Raw genomic sequence first — 20,653 nt, 5'->3', positions numbered from 1 at the left:
ATTCAAGTGTTTAAGCAAGGAAGACCGTTTTTGGTACCGAGCATAATTTCGGTCATATCGCTCCAACTCCCGTCCCGGGTTTACGGTTTAATGCATAGGGCGTTGGTCTTACAAACCAGTTGTCGTATGCTCGAAGCCCGACCTGGAAGGATTCGTAGTGTCAGTAGAACCGTAGCACTAGCCATGCAATGGTTTTGTACACTCTGAATCGGCTGCGAAGTCTGTTGAAACAGAAGGTCAAATTACACTACAGTATTACATTCCTGGTGGTTTTGTAATTCCGCCACACTCGCTTACCACTCCCAAATACCTATTGCAGATGCAGAAGTTCGGCATGAGCTGTGCGGCGGAGATTTTTCAATGCAAGATATGACTCATTCCGGAATACCAAAGTCTTCATCGATGACACTGGTTTTCAGAGCTACGATGGATGAACACGACGGAAGAGTCCTTGAAATAATGGCCAGCCCAAAAGAGCATGATCTCACAGTTATATGGTAAAGTGCAAAATCGATCAACATTATGCGAATTTAATGGAACACAAGTTATCTACGAATGGGATCCTACCCATGACCGACAAAGTAAGCGTGATGAAGTCATTTCGTCAACCACGGTATACAATGTTCAGGTTGTAAGTAGTCCTGGGTACAAGCCCGTGTACAAGTTTCAATCTAGCTAGCACACGGAAATTTGTATACAAGTTTAACGTAGTGCAAGTTTTCCTTGAACACTGGTGCCAATGCATAGGATACGAAATGATATCAGTAGCAACAGGAATAACGATCACTTGATTGGATCTAGGCAGGGGATTTGAAGTTTGTCTTGCCGGTGTCAGTAGCATATGTCGTGCGAACACACTTGCTTTTTGATCAAATACGTGTACTAGGAAAAGTGAATTCCATTTCGATCATGCAATTCAGCAATTATTGGCTTCTAATCCACTAAGCAACGTTTAATGGCATTAATCAGTGCGTTAAAGTTCATTTTCCTTGACTTGGACGATTTGTTTGAAGTCGTCGTGACTAACCGAACCAGAGAACCAAAGTTTTTACTTATATGACGGATGTATTGAAGCCGTCAAGTTGTCCACGTGTTGCATATCACCCGAGATGCCAGGTAATACAATAAGTTTAGCTAGAAAATACGAAAAGATGGCATCAATTTTCAAAAGTCTGTAATTCCTGACGAATGTCTGCAAATAATCGAAGTTTCAAATGTCTGTAAAATGTCTTTAGAAGAAAAAAGGTTTACATGTTAACAAGAAATTTGATAATTTACAGTCAAATTTGCAGACTTGGCATCCTTGCATATCAATGAGAATTCGCGTTGTCAAGAACAATTGAAGTCATTTATATTGCTTCGCGCGAGGCGTAAAATTCACGCCAGCGGTGCACATGGTTTATTGTGTTTATATTCATTGCGTTACTTTGTTTGTGCGCTGCAAGCAATTCAAGTGTTTAAGCGAGGAAGACCGTTTTTGGTACGGAGCATAATTTCGGTAATATCGCTCCAACTCCCGTCCCGGGTTTACGGTTTAATGCATAGGGCGTTGGTCTTACAAACCAGCTGTCGTATGCTCGTGGCCCGACCGGGAAGGATTCGTGATGTCAGTAGAACCGTAGCACTAGCCATGCAATGGTTTTGTACACTCTGAATCGGCTGCGAAGTCTGTTGAAACAGAAGGTCAAATTACACTACAGGAATGTAATACCGAGCCTTTGCGATCCAACTCCTAAAATATTTAACGTTTTTTTTTTTTTTTTTTTTTACAAGGTGAAATGCATTTACGCACGGAGTGTGGGACTCTCCACAGGACTACCCAACTGTTGATTGGAACTACCCACTAAAACACCTTGGATCTCCAACCCTACCTCCCCGGCACCACCGCTAGGTATTACTTCGGGGTGGAAGGCTATTGGTGCTCACAGCACCCTCCCCAGATTTATGCAGAATGGGGATCAGCATCCTGCTCTCGAGGGATCGACCAGTTGGATGACGAGGTCGGTCCAGTGATGCCGGCTGGAGGGTAACTTCCGGTTCACTGGCGCCTCGACGACCCAAAACTGATGCTACGTCGCGGAACTACTCGACTAGTCTCCGCCAAAAGATCTAGTCTACACCGACGGAGGGTTCCCCGACGAGGGAAGTCCTCTCGAACCGACGCTTACGGTACGCGTCTACGACCCGACCGAAAGGATGCCTAAGTCGATCCAATGATTCCGGTTGGAGCGTGGCTTCCGGTTCACTGGCGCTCGGACGATCCTATCGGTATCACGCGACGATCTACTCATCTAGTCCCCGACAAAGGATCTAGACTACTCCGACGGAGATTTCCCCGGCGAAGGAGAATCTCCCGACACCGATTCTCTTACACCACACGGGACACCCGATGGAGTGCCGAGGTCGGTCCCGCGATTCCGGTTGGAGCATGGCTTCCGGTTCGCTGGCGCCTCGACGACTCGAATCGGTGTTGTGGCGGCTACTCGACTAGGCCCCGCCGAAGGATCTAGCCTACCCCGACGGAGAGTTCCCCGACGAAGGAGGCCCTCCCGAAACCGACGCTTTCGATTCCCGTCAACGCCCGACCGAGAGGATGCCTGGGTCGGTCCAGTGATTCCGGTTGGAGGAAAGCTTCCGGTTCACTGGCGCCCTGACGATCCTAGCGGTATTACACCACGATTTACTCGTCTAGTCCCCGACAAAGGATCTAGACTACTCCGACGGAGATTTCCCCGGCGAAGGAGAATCTCCCGACACCGAGTCTCTTACACCACACGGGACACCCGATGGAGTGCCGAGGTCGGTCCCGCGATTCCGGTTGGAGCATGGCTTCCGGTTCGCTGGCGCCTCGACGACTCGAATCGGTGTTGTGGCGGCTACTCGACTAGCCCCCGCCGAAGGATCTAGCCTACACCGCGGAGAGTTCCCCGACGAAGGAGGCCCTCCCGAAACCGACGCCTTCGATACCCGTCAACGCCCGACCGAGAGGATGCCTGGGTCGATCCAGTGATTCCGGTTGGAGGAAAGCTTCCGGTTCACTGGCGCCCCGACGATCCTAACAGTTTTACGTACTACTCGTCTAGTCCCCGACGATGGATCTAGACTACTCCGACGAAGAGCTTCCCGACGAAGAAGGTTCTCCCGGACCGACGTTTATTCGCTGATCCCTCTTGAGCCTGCTACGGTACACGGCTGACCTGTTGTTGATCCGCACTCCATTTCCGCTGCAATATTCCCGCAATTTGGGATGCCGCGGTCGACACTGCGTTCCAGTTCTCTACGCAGTGGCACATTCTCTGGATCAGGTTTTCCGGTGTGGTGTCCCTGCCGCATGCCTCCAGTAGCTCACTCCTTTGAGCCGCGAAACGGGAACATGCGAACAAGACGTGTTCAGCCGTCTCGATCTCGTCTGGGCAGCCAGGACATACAGGGGATGTCGCGTGGCCGAACCTGTGGAGGTACCATCTGAAGCACCCGTGCCCTGTGAGGAACTGCGTCAGGCCGAAGTTCACTTCTCCGTGAGGTCTATCTAACCAGCTCGAGACCCTAGGTATGAGCCGATGTGTCCACCTGCCCTTGGTTGAGCTGTCCCACTCTTGTTGCCATCTGCGTAGAGAAGCGGCTTTGGAGGCCCTACGGGCGTTCCTGTCTCCTCGCATGCTGTAGCGCTCCGCGTCTTCCTTCACTATCAGACCGATAGGCATCATGCTTGCAACCACGCAGGCCGCATCCCTCGATACAGTGCGGTATGCACTGATTACGCGAAGACACATCAGTCTATGCGTACTCTCCAGCATCTGTGCGTTGCGTTCCACTTTCAGTGCTGACGCCCATACCGGGCTGCCGTACCTGAGGATCGAAACTGCCACTCCTGCCAGTAACCTTCGTTTACTGGAGCGCACAGGCGAGCTGTTGGCCATCAAACGAGAGAGCGCCGCGATCGCTGTTGATGCGCGCTTGCAGGCGTATTCAACGTGCTTGCTGAAACTGAGTTTGTCGTCAAGCATCACACCCAATTGCTTCAGTGATCTCTTGGAGGGGATCACGCAATCTCCGGCATGTACCAGCGCCTCCTGTTCCGATTTGCGGTTGTTTACCACCATCACTTCTGTTTTGTGGTGCGCGAGTTGCAGTTTCCTGCTACGCAGCCAGTCCTCCACCAAGCAGATTGAGTGTGATGCACTCAGTTCGACCTCTTCGATGGATTCGCCGTAGACTGTCAGCGTGACGTCGTCCGCGAACCCGACTATCTTGACACCCGGAGGGAGCCTCAACCTCAGTACTCCATCGTACATTATATTCCACAGGATCGGGCCCAAGATAGATCCCTGTGGTACTCCAGCCGTGATTGGAGTGCTACGTGTGCCTTCGTCGGTCTCGTAGAACAATACTCGGTTCTGGAAGTAGCTTTCCAGAATCTTGTACAGCCCTTCCGGTACTCCTAGTCGAAGTAGGGAATCAGCAATGTCTGCCCAGCAAGCACTATTGAACGCGTTCTTGACGTCTAGCGTTACTACCGCACAGTAGCGGATCCCTCGTCGTTTGCGCTGTATAGCTACCTCCGCCGTGGTTACAACCGATGTTATGGCGTCCACCGTCGACCTGCCTCTGCGGAACCCGTACTGTTGACTGGACAGTCCTCCTACCTCCTCTATGAAGGGGGCTAGCCTGTTGAGGATGATTTTCTCAAGGAGCTTACCCACAGTGTCTATCAGACAGATTGGTCTATACGCCGAAGGATCCCCTGGGGGTTTCCCAGGTTTCGGTAATAGTACCAACCTTTGTCTTTTCCAAATGTCTGGGAACATACGCTCGTCCAGACATCTCTGTATGACCTCCCTGAACATGTCCGGTTTTGTCATTATAGCCGCCTTTAGAGCCACGTTCGGGATACCGTCTGGCCCCGGGGCTTTCTTTGTATCGAGTGATCTCGCCGCAGTGAGCAACTCCTCGTTCGTCACCTTTACGACTTCATTCGCTGGTAGCGGAGCTGGCTGCCAGGGGGACGTGTCGTGGTGGGGAAAGAGAACCGTTATGATTTCCTTCAACCTCGCCGGACTACGTTCAGGGGGTGCTAGCGCCCCTCTCGTTTTGGCCATCACCATCCTGTAGGCATCGCCCCATGGGTTGGAGTTGGCTCCCTCGCATAGCTTGTCGAAACAGGCTCTTTTGCTTGCGCTGATGGCCTTGTTTAGTGCTAGCTTCGCCGCTTTGAACGCCGTGTTCCTATCCATCCTCATCTCCGCTGATCGAGCTCTTTGCATCCTTCTTCTAGCCCTGAGGCAGGATGCGCGAAGGCGTGCAATTTGCTCGTTCCACCAGTAGACCGGTGGTCTATTGGTCCTCGGTTGAGCCTTTCTAGGCATGGTCGCGTCACACGCCCGTGACAGGATAGCGACCAACTCGTCCCCTCTCAGGTTCGCGTTGTTCTCCTCTAATTCGAGGGCAGCGCAAAACGTTTCGCGGTCGAAGTTAGCCACCTTCCACGGTAGAGTTTTGGGAGTATTACTCCTCCTTGTGTTTCTCGCCAATTGGCCGATCGTGTAGCGAATGGCTAGATGGTCGCTATGGGTGTAGCCATCATAAACTCTCCAATTAAGATCTCCAGCTAGGCCGGGACTACAGAAAGTCAGGTCGATAAACGACTCGACTCCGTTCCGCTGGAAGGTACTTTTCAGTCCATCATTCGCTAACATGACGTCCAACTTGGCGAGGGCCTCCATTAGCGTCTGTCCTCTCCTATTGGTGAAGCGGCTGCCCCAAGCCGTTGCCCAGGCATTGAAGTCTCCGGCTATCACCACCGGCTTCCGACTCACCAGGTCTGCGGTCAACATGTCGACCATCCGAGTGAACTGGTCTATTGACCATCTCGGTGGTGCGTAGCAGCTACAATAGTAAACTCCGTTTACCTTAGCTATGGCTACTCCCTCCGCTTGTGTTTTCACCACCTCTTGCACTGGGTATCGACCAGTCGTCAAGATCGCCACCGTCTTGGCTTCGTCAGACACCCAGTTCCCGTTATCTACCGGTGTGTGATAGGGATCCGAAAGAATCAGCAATTGCTGGCCAGCTGCACAGTGATTTAGGTTCAGCTGTACTACTTGCATGCTGTTTTACTCCCTCCACTTGTTGAGCAAGTAGGTCCGCCCATGACGTGGTTTGTGGCCTTCTTCTTGCTCGCGCATAGCATGCAACGTGGCGTTCTTTCGCATGCGTACGCCTTGTGCCCCTCGCCGCCGCAACGCTTGCAGAGGTTGCTTCGGTCTGGGCCTTTGCAATTCCACGACTTGTGGCCAGGTTCGAAACACCTGAAGCACATGTCGACCACCGGCGGTTGGTAAGCGGTCACTGGGCATACCGACCATCCGACCTTTAGCCTGCCCACTTTGAGGACCTTATTGGCATCCGTGGCCGATAGCTTAAATGTAGCTATCTGGGTGCCCTGTGGTCCTTTCCTCATGCGGATGGATTCCCGTGAGACATCCACACCTCCTTGCTCCTTGATGGCCATGGCAAGTTCTTCTGCGGTGGCGATTTCGTCCAACCGTTTGCACTGGAGTGCAACCTCGTTACGCAGGGCTCTAACTTCGGCCGTATCGCCCAGGACTTGTTGGGCAAGCGCAACAAGCTCCGTTCCGCCCTGAGCACCCTTTTTAAGCTCGAGCAGCATCTCTCCCGTCTTCGTACGACGGATGCTGCGAACCTCTTTGCCAAGCTCGGCTAGCTTTGCCTCGCTCCGCATGGCCTTGAGCACATCGGCGTACTTTTCTTTGTCGGCCTTAACCAACAAAGCCTCTCCTTTGTCCCTAGCCTTCCTCGCGGGAATGGGCCCGGCCTCTTTTGGGACCTTTTTCTTTTTCGCGACCTTCACCCATGGATTCTCGCCGGGTTCGCTTACATGGCTCGGGTCCGGGGTTCGAGTGCCGAGGTTTGGGTTGAGCCCCTCGCCACGTTCCTTTGCCCCATCACTTCCGCCATGGTCTTTGCTCCTTTTGGCCTTGGGAGTCAGGCGTTTACTGCCTGGAGAATCCCTGGCGCGTTTCCGGCGCTGTTTGTTCCGCTCAATCGTGAGCCGGAGCGCATAGTCGACCGCCTCCTGTTTTTTGTCGGTATCGAAGGTGAAGGGCTCTGTTTGAGAACACTTCTCCGACTTTCCGCCACCCTCTAGCCGCACTATCAACGCCTCTTGGTCCCTTTTAGCTACGTTCACGGCCTTACGTAGCTTCAGAAGGTTCGCCTTCAGATGTTGGATTTCTCCTGCGCGAATTCAATAATCGCGTCGAGTTGATCTATGACCGCTGTCATACTCGGCTTGATTATTTCCTTCCCTTGCTCCTGGGACTCAGGCTGGTTCGCTGGTTTGACATGGACATTGCTGTCACTCGTCTCCTCAGCAACTGCCTCGCTCTCCTCTCTCGCACCCGTTCTGGATGGAGATCTCCTCAAACCCCCTCTTGCGAAAGGGTTTACCTCCTTACTCGACGTCGATGTTGTTGATGTAAAGCTCATTTTATATGGGTCCCCCTTATGGCTACCGTCAAACCCAGCCGAAAGTAGTCGCTATCATGATCCCATGGTTACCTATGCGGTGCAGTGAGGCCATGCGAGGGTTGGCTTTACGCTCAGAGCCGGATCAGCGCAAATCAGGAAAAGGGCATCTGAACCTACTTCCACCCAGTCATCCCAACCGGGTGGCTGAAAGTGAGACGGCGTGCCATAAGGCCTGCCACGGTTTTATGGGACGGAAGGCAGCTGCGGCATTAGCCTACTCGCCATTTCAAGCCGGTTCCACCCTGCTTTACTGAAGGAGTAGAATACCGCAGCTGTCAGCCCTAGTTTCTCTATATATTCCGATCTACCGTATCGTATCCATGGATGGTATGGTAGCCAGTATGCCATAGTTAGGACCTCACTGGCGTTAGTCCTAACGTGCCGAGTCGGCACTCCCGTTGGGCTTGTGCACTTTGAGCGGCACACGATCGCTTTGGTAGGACTTGCTTGCGGATACATGCAGCTTTTTGTAGGGGATTAGCAGAGCCCACTGCCAAACCCCACCGCATCCTAGGCAAGCCCTACAACTCGCAGTTGCCGGGGGAGGGGTCGTCAAGCCCTTAGACATAGTCCCTGCTGCCCCAAATATTTAACGTTTATGATTTGTAAAGTGCCGATGCATCAAATCATAAGACATAATGTGCTACAATGTATGGCTGGTTTCCATACAAGGTACTCTCAAGAAAACGTTTACAATGTAACTACATTGTGTCGAAATGAAATGTAATATTGAAATTGTTCGGAGTATACGGATTAGGATTAACGTGGAAACCGTGGTGGTTTTGTAATTCCGCCACACTCGCTTGCCACTCCCAAATGCCTACTGCAGATGCAGAAGTTCGGCATGAGCTGTGCGGCGGAGATTTTTCAATGCAAGATATGACTCATTCCGGAATACCAAAGTCTTCCTCGATGACACTGGTTTTCGGAGCTACGAAGGATGAACACGACAGAAGAGTCCTTGAAATAATGGCCAGCCCAAAAGAGCATGATCTCACAGTTATATGGGAAATATTTTAGTTGAAATAACTGGTGTTGTTATTGAAACAAAATTCTGTTAGTTGAAAAATAAATCAGTTTTGTTTGTTTTAGACATTGCAAATAGTTGAATCAATTCGAACAATGTTATTGATTTGCGAAAATTTTAGTCAATTTATATCAGCATGGGTGCATCAATCGCTGGGAATTGGAATTTTGCGACGGCAATTCAAACGCGCCATTCAATCGCAGCGCGTTCTGAGTGTTTGAAACCATTCGCTCCTGTTACTTTCATAAATTAAATTCATGTTAATAAACGTTTTGTTGCTAATGCATGAACATCATCGTCGGTATCAAACAGCTGGAAGTAAAACATTTTGCTGGAAGTAAATCAATGATCGAATTTGAAGCATAAAATTTTTGCGCATACCTGAAAGATTACGAGATGATCATTCATTAACATTTTTCTAATTTGTCACCAAATCTTTTTCATCTTAAACAAGGTTAATTTTATCACAGCACCGCTGTTAGATAAACACTTGTTATCATAAATTTCTCAAATCGAATGAACACAATTTCACCAAACGCTTTAACCATCGATGTTGTTTTCATTGACATTTTGAAGCGACGCGAACATATTTCAACTAAAAAAGTTGTTGATTTTGCATTGCAATTATTGTTTTGCTTTCAACTGTCTCCGGCATTTGACAGCATTCAAAACAACATATTTCTCAACTACTTGAATATATGCAAATCAAAAACCATATTGGTTGAATCAAAAATAAATTAGTTAAATCAACTATTGTAAGTTAGGTTTTAATCCAACTTAATTTAGAGCATGCGACTTACCGGATCTCATCTCAGGGGCTGCCTACACTTATGATTTTTTTCCTTTTCCCGGACGCGGGGTTACCAGTTCGTAGGGTGTGATCGATTCTATCCACGTTTGACTGGTTTCACGGATTCACTTTCGCGGTTCCCAACGGTATTTCTTACTTAGGCCTTCTGTGCGTCTTTCAAATTTTGGGACAACTTATTCACGTCACCCCAAGTGCCACTTATTATGTCTCGATTGGAGTTTTAGGCGATTCCACGTGCCAACGAATGGCGCCCTGTACACTATCCCAACACTGTACACTTTATATTTTCCCCTGGCGTTTATTTAACGAATAAAACTCTCGGAGGTACAAGCCTTGAAAACCGATTCCAGGCCGTCTCTAACGTCCTTTTTCCAAGATCACGCTCACTGTTCTCAGGACTTCGGTCGGTATCGCCGTTCTTTTTTCACACCGCGAGTTTATCATCGACCTTTCCGCTTCACGACTCAGAACCAAGAGAGCCCTCCTATCCGGCCTCGATCAGTTCCTCAAGAACTGACCGTTTTTGTTTTTATCGTGCGTATTGGAACTTCCTTCGCTACCAAGTACGAATGCGATCTTCTTGTTTGGTAACCCTCGGTGCGCCGATCGGGAAATTTAATTTGAATTTATATAAACCAATAATCTAACTCCTACATGCAAAATAATATTAACAATATTTTTGGTAGATTAATTTATAACAATAATTCTATTATTTATGTGACATGGTAACAGGTTACATTTCCCCTGAGGTACAATAAAAAAAATTATATTCGTATACATATATAATTTTATTTATCATTATTGGTTTGAACTACTAAACAACAAATCAAAACAAAATAATTATTGTAACAATTCTAATCTTATATAACAAACAACAAAAAAACAATTTGATTATTTAGTAAGGATTTCAAATCGAGTACACGCAAGTAGGTGACCCTCGTGATCGGCAGGCCATCACGACGAGTCTGGTTGATGTTACACTCGAGGCGATTTGAATTCCCGAATCTCTAACTGAGTAGTTAGGTTGTATAACTTCCAACAACATCTACATTAAGTTTTGGAAGAAAGGGGTGCATATCGTTTTCTTCTTTTTGTGTGTGGGTGTGAGTGTTCCCTTCCAACTTCCCGCCTATAATATCGGAAGTTCTACATCCTAAGCCAGAGATAATTGGTTTGATTAGTTATTATAATTGTATCTAACCGATCAAGTAAGAATGCCGTGCTCCTGTTGGCGCTCGGGGTGTATTCGTTGCATAGATCACTCTTTTACTCTTTACCGAGGCTTTGTTCTGATCAGTCAAGTTGAAGTCAGAGCTAGCAGTTCCGCCTGAGGTGAAATTCATATTCTAATTATCTTTTGATTAAAGATGCACATAGATCTTTCCTCACAATCACGGGTACCATGTAATAATCTGATATGATTTGATTACCGACCTTATTTCTAATTAATTATATTTATATGCTCAACGTGGTTACTTTCAACTCGTTATTAGTGAAACACTGCTAAGCACGCCTGGTTGACAGAAGATTGTCTCCCTTCTATCCCCACTCTAGTCCTACTAACCCTACTCCCTTTGAGAGGTAACGGACTATTTCGGGCTAACTCAGTCCCCAACGAACGGGCATTTACCCCTCTCAGTGCACTTGGGAGAGGAAATGGTAGGGGGGAGGTGGCTGGAATGCTACTACTCTATCTTCACTATAGTCTATCCTCCTATCGACCAATCGATTGTCCTAATCACAACATAAACCTAGGTAAAGTGAGAGCTCAGGGTTTGAGATGCTCAGCTGGCCAAACACCTATATTTTTACCATCGACATCTTCGAGTTCATACGAGCTAGTACCATGTTTAGCGATCACGCGACATGGAAGATACATCGGGGCCAATTTCGCGTTATAATGTTCTCCCGCGTTTGACTGTTTGAAGTTTTTTCTATAAATATGCTGACCCACTTTGAACTCATCTGGTCGAGCCCGCTTGCGGAGATTATATCGAAGGGAGCTGATGTTATAGGCGTTCAAAAGATTTTTCTTTACGAGATCGTAAATTTCGCCTCTAATTTGCTTATTTACCTCCACGCGCGATTCTGGAAAGTATTGTTCTTTCCGATGCGTTCGTAGATGATCGTTACCATGGATAGCGATTTCATGACTACGGGTAACAAAGAAAGGCGTAAAACCAGTTGCTGAGTGAACTGTGTTGTTGAACACATGTTCGATATCAGCGATTTTTGTATCCCAACAACGTTGGTCCTTCTGGCAATAAGTTCTTATAGCAGCGTTTATCGAACAATTCAGACGTTCTACTGGATTACCCTGGCTATGATGCCTTGCTGTCGTCCAGTGCTTAACCCCGTGTCTCTCTAACAATACCTTAAATTCTCTAGAAAGGAACGACGAGGCGTTATCGGTCAACACTATTTCTGGGATAGAGTTGCGTAGAAACCATTCCTCACGGAGTGTCTTGCACAGGCTCCCTGATTCAATACGCCGCATCGGATGTATCTGGCACCACTTACTAAACAAATCTTGAATGACCAAAATGTACATAAACCCTGTCCGACTTTTTTACAATGGACCCATATAGTCCAACGCAATCAACTGCCAAGAATGATCAGCCAGCTTCTGGCTTCCCCATAGCAGGTATCGTTGGAACCACAGCTGGTTTGCTTTCTTTACAAATAGCGCAGTTTTGAATTACTTTACGTGTCTCAGAAGTCATATGCGGCCAATTGTAGCGCAATCGTAAACGGTTAAGTGTTTTATCTACCCCTAAGCGATAGCATCCTTCGTGTTTTTCCTCTATGATCTTCCGACGATTTTCCGGTGGGGGAACCATTTTCCATTCAAATCGGACATCGAACGGTTCTTCATCAACTGGGACATATTTCCACAGCTGTCCATCTTCCAACCGAAAACCGGAATGTCGATCGGGATCGGGCAATTGTTCATATGAGCTAAGGTTACGTTTAACGTCTGTTATGGAACAAATGCTTCTTGACAAGGCATCAGGTACTACATTATCTGTACCTCTCCGATGAATAATAGTCATATCTAGGTGTTGTAAGTCTAGACTCCAGCGACTAAGTCGGGAGGAAGGTCTCCACTTGTTATTGCGGATGTATTGTGAAGCAGAAGCATCCGTCACTAACGTGAAGTGGCTTCCTTCTATATATCCCCGGAATTTTTCTATGGCTAGCAGAGCAGCCAATGCTTCTTTTTCCGTAGCGGAATAATTTTGTTGGGCTGTGCTTAGTTTTTGAGAAAAGAAACAGATCACTTTCTCAACCCCTTCCTGGATTTGGGTTAGCACGCCGGCAACGGCACGATTGCTAGCATCGGTTTGAACCACAAACTCTTTATCAAAATCGGGGTTCGAGAGAATCGGTGCTGTGATCAATCGTTCTTTAATATTTCTGAATGCAGTCTCAGCTTCGTTTGTCCACCGAATTACCTTCGGTTTACCAGATAGCAAGTCCGAAAGAGGTGTGGTGACAGCACTAAAGTCCGAAATGAAACGACGATAATAGTTTACCATCCCGAGAAATCGACGAACTTGTCGAATCATTTTAGGGGCTTCGAAATCTAGAATTCCCTGAACTTTCGAAGGGTCGGGTCTAAGCCCATCTTGCGATAATATGTACCCGAGAAATGGAACCTCTGATCTACAAAACCGTGATTTGCCTATATTGATCGACAAGTTGGTCTCCTTTAATCGTTTGGCAACTTCCTCTAATAGCTTAATATGTTCCTCGAAATTATCACTGGCCACAATTATATCATCTAGATATACAAATACTTTCGGCTCCAGTTTACCTCCGCCTAATATTTTGTCCATTAACCTCGGCAGTGTAGCTGGGCTATTGGTAAGGCCGAAAGGAAGGCGAGTATACTGAAACATGCCTCGACCTTGAATACAAAATACCGTCAGTTGCTTTGACTGTGGACTTAGGGGTATCTGCAGAAAAGCATCTTTGAGGTCTATAGTGCTCAGATACATAGTATTTCCTAGCCTACCTAATATTCTCTCTACATGGGCCAAAGGGTACGCGTCACGTTTGGTTCTAGCGTTCAGTTTTGTCAAAAAAAGTCAATTCCGCCCACGTACTCCACTGGAAGGTTATCTACAAGAATCGTTTCAATAACTCTTGTCTGATTTCCCAGCATGAAAGGTAAGTAAACACTACCGATTACGGACAATTGATCTCCCGATGCACTGGTTAAACACAATCTAGTGGGGCGTATTCTTGTACTAGAGTTTCCCCATACCCATGACGTTTGATTTGAAATTAAAGTTTTTTGACTTCCACTGTCTAAAAGTGTTTTTATAGGACGGTTATAAAGAGTAGGGTAAATGTAAGGGCGATCATCTGAAATCACTGATAGGACATATGTTTCTGTGGGTTCGGGTTCATCACGATAATCTTTTTCAGATGTCTGTTCATACCCTAATGTTAGGAGAATATTATTGGTTGGAACGTGATTTTTAAATTGGCTGTTGTCAAAATCAGATTGGATTGTTACTTCGGGTTGCCGGTCTCCCTCCGGGGTTGTTCGTTTTTTGAACAAAATGGACATTTGTGGGTAAGAAATCCGGTGAACCCACACGCTTGGCAATGCACTTTGTACGGTTGTGTGCATTTCTCGGTCGCATGTTGTTGACTGCGACAATTAAAACATACAAATTTATCATTCAAAGGAACATGGGTGCGAATTGGTGTCTCAAGCCCCCCTTCGAATTGTTTGGATGGTCCGGGTTGAATATCAGAATCCTTCCCAATTCTGTTTTCTATCGGAGGCTGATTAGCTAGTTTGGAATTTTTCGGTATATTCTTGTCGTCTCGGTTAAATGTTTTCTTCCCATGTTTGCCCACGAAATTTTCTGCTTTGTTTTGAAATTGTTGGTCGGATTGATTGCTCGGGTTATTCGGTACTCTATTCCCACGACAAGGGTTCGGAAATTTTCCTCCCCGTTGAGTTGGAGTCCCCCGGTTGGATATTTCTACAACATGAGTTTGCGATTGATTATTAGGTTTTGAAAACAAATAGGTGTTGGTGGCATCGATCTCTTGCCCTGCACGTTACAAGGTATAAAGATCATCTATTTTTTGTCCAATATTCCGTTTGTATTCCGGTCTTAAATTTCGACGTACCGCTTGTACTATTTCTAGTTCGGTAACCGCTACGGTTAAACTTTTGAATTTCTTTTCCATATCGAGGAAAAAGTCAAGGAATCTTTCGCTTTTTTGTTGTCTTCGTTGATATATATCAAGTAGCACAAAATGGTCTAAGTCGGGATGTCTAAAGGTGGTCTTTAAACATTCAATTAGTTCGGGATAAGAAGTGAACCTATGTTTATTGCTAGTAAACCACATTTTCGCTTTTCCTGTGAGCAAATTCCCGAACGACCTCAGAAGCTCCGGTTCGGAAATTTGTTCAGCCGTCGTCCAATCGTTCACTTCCCACAAAAAGTCGTTCAATCCCATTCCCCGATCTTCCCCAGAATATTTCATGGGCCATTTTACTACGGGAATAGTTTTCACTCGGTTTGGGATGGGGGTAAAATTGTAATCTGAGAACGGATTTAAACTAGGAGTTGTTGAAGGAGGATTATTTCTTCGGAGATCAACCCCTAACAAATCGTTTACTGGTAGCTCTACTCTGCCTGAACTAGTTGGTTGAAGAGTACGAGAATCGTAAGGATTTTGAAAAGTCCCGTAAGGGTTCTGTGAAAACTGTGAAACCGGATTCTGCATTCCTATACTACGACTACTTCTATTACTCCGCAGATCATCGTATGGATTTGGGTAAGTTGCATAAGACTCTGAATGAAACGGATGTAGTTGTGTTAGCGATCGTGTATTTAAGAAACTTGCAAACTCATTCGGGTTCGACCACTGTACCGATCTCGGAGGACCCCCGGATGTGAAATAAGCTGAAAGGTTGCTCACGGGAGGCGTTCTATCGGTTGGACGTTCCACCGAATCAGTCAAACTATCGTTCTGGAAGTAGCCTGGATGTGGAGTATTATTAACCTCACATAAAGTAGACATTCTTGGATGTCCGGTATTACCCACACCTGTTAGATCTACTGCCTCATTAGATAAGTTTCTCACCGTATCAAAACGTACTTGCCGTGATTGATGTATGCGAGACGATACTTGATACCGCGGTGTTGACCACGTGGGTGGTAAAAGTCCCCAAGATGCACACGTGACTACTGCAGCACTAGTAACTATTGTCGTTGGTGATGCCGATACAGCCGTTTGCCCAATAGAGAGACTGTTTATATGTATAATTGATTCTACATCACTGTATAACGATTGAGCAATCGAACTTAAATGTGTTGGTCTTGTGTCATCAATCACTGAAACTGTTTGGGGAAATTCTACTACGCCGCCTGAGGCGCCCAGCAAATCAGCTGTTAATGAAATTAAATCTTCAGTGTTGGTGGCTGTGTATGTATGGGTTCCCACACCAGTTACCCCAACAACGCTGGAAACGGAACATACCCCAGGAGGAAGGAAGGGAAGAATATTGTCGTTCACCTCGAAGTGTCTCAAATAAGTCTGTACTACCTGAGTAAAAATCCAATTCGCATAATTGGCCCACTCACTTGTTCCAAAGGTTTTCTTAAATAATTTTAATCGATTATACAAATGCAACAAACCTGTCTTTGACATATCTTTAACTAAATTTTTGGAATCTATTTCATTGCAAACTCGTTCTAGACGATTACGGCATAGCAATAATTCGTTTCTCGGGTCACGCTTGTATGCGTATATTCTGTTTAAACCTTCCATCTCTTGGCGTAATGCATTTTTCAATTTTCTGCGATTAACACTTACGCCACGCTCTTTATCCTTAAGTAAATTACTAATTTCGAGCTCAAAAAATAGTTCTTCCTCTGTTAGAAATGTTAACGACATATACTCCAAGTAAGCTCTATCTAAATTCATTCTGTTTCTCTAAATATTACTTTATCCTTACTCAACAAATTATCTCCTCAGTGACACGCCACTCCCGAAGTGCTTGCCTATAGTATCTACCGAATAAATCAACTGCTCTTAGATCGAACGATCGGTACGATTGTCGCACACACTGAAATCAACTTCTTTCTGGCTGTCTCCTGTGTGTGAATATTCACACCAGATTAAAAGCCTACTGTAAGTGATTGTGATTTTTTTTGTGATCAAGGTCACTCTCATCGAACAAACAGCACCAAAATCTAATTGAATTGATCAGAACAGAACAGGCTTACAACCATTTAGAGTTGTTTTTTTTTCTTACTTTTTTTTCAAACACCCGGAATACTCCCCTCTGTTCAATGGAAAAAAATTAACTCTGATAAAATCAATAGGTAATTATTTCCGATGGTTCGCCAAATGTAAGTTAGGTTTTAATCCAACTTAATTTAGAGCATGCGACTTACCGGATCTCATCTCAGGGGCTGCCGACACTTATGATTTTTTTCCCTTTCCCGGACGCGGGGTTTCCAGTTCGTAGGGTGTGATCGATTCTATCCACGTTTGACTGGTTTCACGGATTCACTTTCGCGGTTCCCAACGGTATTTTACTTAGGCCTTCTGTGCGTCTTCCAAATTTTGGAACAACTTATTCACGTCACCCCGAGTGCCACTTATTATGTCTCGATTGGAGTTTTAGGCGATTCCACGTGCCAACGAATGGCGCCCTGTACACTATCCCAACACTGTACACTTCATATTTTCCCCTGGCGTTTATTTAACGAATAAAACTCTCGGAGGTTACCCCGATTCCAGGCCGTCTCTAACGTCCTTTTTCCAAGATCACGCTCACTGTTCTCAGGACTTCGGTCGGTATCGCCGTTCTTTTTTCACACCGCGAGTTTATCATCGACCTTTCCGCTTCACGACTCAGAACCAAGAGAGCCCTCCTATCCGGCCTCGATCAGTTCCTCAAGAACTGACCGTTTTTGTTTTTATCGTGCGTATTGGAACTTCCTTCGCTACCAAGTACGAATGCGATCTTCTTGTTTGGTAACCCTCGGTGCGCCGATCAGGAAATTTAATTTGAATTTATATAAACCAATAATCTAACTCCTACGTGCAAAATAATATTAACAATATTTTTGGTAGATTAATTTATAACAATAATTCTATTATTTATGTGACATGGTAACAGGTTCCACTATCGCAAAAATCAAAAACTGCGATATCGCAATTTTATACTCGAAGGATTCTCCGTGTAGCACACGGAAATTTTTATACAAGTTTAACGTAGTGCATGTTTTCTTTAACACTGGTGACAATGCATAGGAAACGAAATGATATCAGTAGCAACAGGAATAATGATCACTTGATTGGATCTAGGCAGGGGATTTGAAGTTTGTCTTGCCGGTGTCAGTAGCATATGTCGTGCGAACACACTTGGTTTTTGATCAAATACGTGTACTAGGAAAAGTGAATTCCATTTCGATCATGCAAATAGTAGCCTACCTAGTCTAGTTTTTCCGATCCAAGTTTATAACTGATTTAATCGAGAAAATCTATACGCCTTACAATTTCATATCTTTAGGCTCTTTAGTCGTTACTTGCTGAAAAATTTCCAGATTTTACCATTACCACAAATCTTTTATTATAAAAATTTAAGTATTCACTTTTTATATACTTCCAGAGTGGATCATCAAGTTTCAATCAACAGATAATGAACACATTTGGAAACAACAGCGATCAAACATCTATCGACTATTTGATTGGTCCGACTGGAAAATTGTTGATTTCCGATTATCACTACAGAAACCTTCTGATTTGTCACAAACGTAGAAAAATCGAGGAACTGGTGAGTATATATAATATATATATATATATATATATATATATATATATATATATATATATATATATATATATATATATATATATATATATATATATATATATATATATATATATATATATATATATATATATATATATATATATATATATATATATATATATATATATATATATATATATATATATATATATATATATATATATATATATATATATATATATATATATATATATATATATATATATATATATATATATATATATATAGAGAGAGAGAGAGAGAGAGAGAGAGAGAGAGTTATGGACAAGCCAGAATAGCATGGCCCGTACGCACAGATAACGCAGCAGACATCCGGCCTCCGTGGTTGCATCAGCCAGGAACCATTAGTAATAGCATCCGCATCGACGATTCGACATGTTCGGACAGGATAACCACTGATACAATAGTTTAGGGCTAGGTAGTCAGGTCTAACGAACATTCAGGCAGGACAAGCTAGTCAGCTTGATTAAAGAAATAGGAGAGTTCGGTCGTAAAAATCAAATGTAGTGTTATGTTTTTTTTTAAATATATTGATAAAGCAAAGTACATAAGTGGCGCAGTCGTACGGCTCGTTATACGATTTAGTGAAGAAACTCTAACTAGTGAAGTGAAAGTTTACTGCTATAACAAAAACCCAACACGTGGAACTTTTGTTTCAAATTCAAGCTAACAAACTAGTGGTCGATTCGCGATTCGCGTCAACCAATTGGAAGATTTCAACACTAAAGCGGTGGATTTTAATCCTTCAAGAACGAGAAACCGTGAGTAATCTCTCCCTTTCTTTTACTAAAATTTTATACCCAAATTCAACCCAATTCCAAAAGTAAGAGCCTTAAAGTTCTCTGAAATGGAAAACATTAATTTACAAGCCATCTTTGACCAAATTCAAAGCTCTCCAAATAGAGAATAGCACCTTACAATGGCAAGCTCCCACAATGGAGGAACGCCGCACTGACTTCTTTAGAATTCCTGATCCAATTCGGATGATTCCATCATTCGACGGGAATAAAAAACAATTGACTCATTGGTTAGACACAGCCAGAAGAGCTTTAAATTTAAGCCGACCACACGTAGCACCGGATCTATTTGCCGTGTACGAACAGGCTGTGATAACCAAAGTCGAAGGCAAAGCCCGAGACATGATACGTGTAAATGGAAACCCTACTACCTTCGAGGAGGTAGCAGACATGTTACACAGTGCTTATGGTGATCGCAATAACATTGCGACTTACCAAACACAACTCTGGTCATTGAAAATGACCGAATCTTTACACATTTATTACAAACGCACTAAAGAAATTATGGTTAACATGAAATCTTTAGCGAAGCAAAATCAAACATACTTGGCACACTATGAAGCAATAAACCAGTTTCTAGAACAAGAATGTTTGGCTGCTCTTATAAATGGACTCAGTAAACCATTTTTCGGATATGCTCAAACTGCTCAACCAAGTGATTTAGAGGATGCCTATGCATTCTTGTGTAGATTCCAAAATTCAGAAAAAACTAAAACACACACCCAAGCAGTGTAATTCCAACATAAATTTTAAGCCTTTTAATCAATCATACAACAAACACCCGGAAGCACAATCTTCAACTCGGTACAAAAGTTCATCAGACAGGCAAAAAACGACACCAATGGAAATATACCCATCGTTGCGTTCTAACAGAATTTACAATCACGATGCCGAGCAGGAAGACAACGAATTAGATATAAGCGACACCGAAGAGGAAGTAGAAGCCGAAGAATCAAGTGTAAATTTTCAAATTATCTTTCCTCACAACGCGCTGACCTGAATGCAATAAACGGACTACCCTATGTAACAGTTAAACTCTTTGCCAAAGACGCAAAATTACTAGTAGACAGTGGTTCAAACAAAAATTTTATTTCTCTCCGTCTGATCCCAAAATCAAAGCAAGAAAAATGCATAACCATTCGAATCTCGAACACTTCAGGGCAACATTCCGCTGATAAAAAAAGGTGGGTGGGTAATGTCAGAGACATAACTGGATGTCGTGAATACGAAAAAACTGATACGCTCCCATCACTTTTCCGAATATCAGTTAGTTGATTGATTGTATGAATTGTGCAAGCTTTCCTCTTTTTCACTAATAGAGTTTGAAGCGATGCACCTACTTTTAAATACAGATTAGTTACATTAAACAGCTACTATTCTACAACTATATATTCCAAACTTGAAACAATTCTTTTATAATTTGCTAATATAGCAGGCTAGGTACGACAAATTTGTAGTTTATTTTTATTGATGCTACAAAGTTCGAAGATATCTGATTCTTCTCGGAATTTCAGTACGAGACAATTGCAATGGGCTGGTCTGAAATGTATCGACGATCTTCGGTATGCAAGAGTTATTCTAATAATAATAATGATAGTAATAATAAT

The 20,653-nt window shown here is 44.5% G+C and overlaps 1 protein-coding gene across 7 annotated transcripts in view; it reads left to right on the top strand.

The window, feature by feature from the left end:
• The window catches only part of LOC131437775 (nuclear factor related to kappa-B-binding protein), a 171,405-nt gene that overhangs the window by 49,506 nt on the left and 101,246 nt on the right, over window positions 1-20,653 (top strand). For 5 of the 7 annotated variants that reach the window (XR_009230823.1, XM_058607340.1, XM_058607335.1 and 2 more), the window contains exon 2: window positions 18,046-18,210. The exons of 1 other annotated variant lie outside the window; for it this stretch is intronic. Coding sequence is in view for 4 of the 6 variants with exons in the window: in XM_058607340.1 (XP_058463323.1) it covers window positions 18,046-18,210 (165 nt within the window). In the remaining 2 variants the exon portion in view is untranslated. Of the gene's footprint in view, window positions 1-18,045; window positions 18,211-20,653 lie in introns of those variants that run through there. One more of the 7 variants, XM_058607339.1, reaches the window with a different exon arrangement.

Source organism: Malaya genurostris, chromosome 3 (genome assembly GCF_030247185.1).
Source record: "Malaya genurostris strain Urasoe2022 chromosome 3, Malgen_1.1, whole genome shotgun sequence".
In the NCBI taxonomy this organism is placed as follows: Eukaryota; Metazoa; Arthropoda; class Insecta; order Diptera; family Culicidae; genus Malaya; species Malaya genurostris.
Note: the sequence above shows the minus strand (reverse complement) of the source record. Positions and strands in the feature narration are given on the sequence as shown.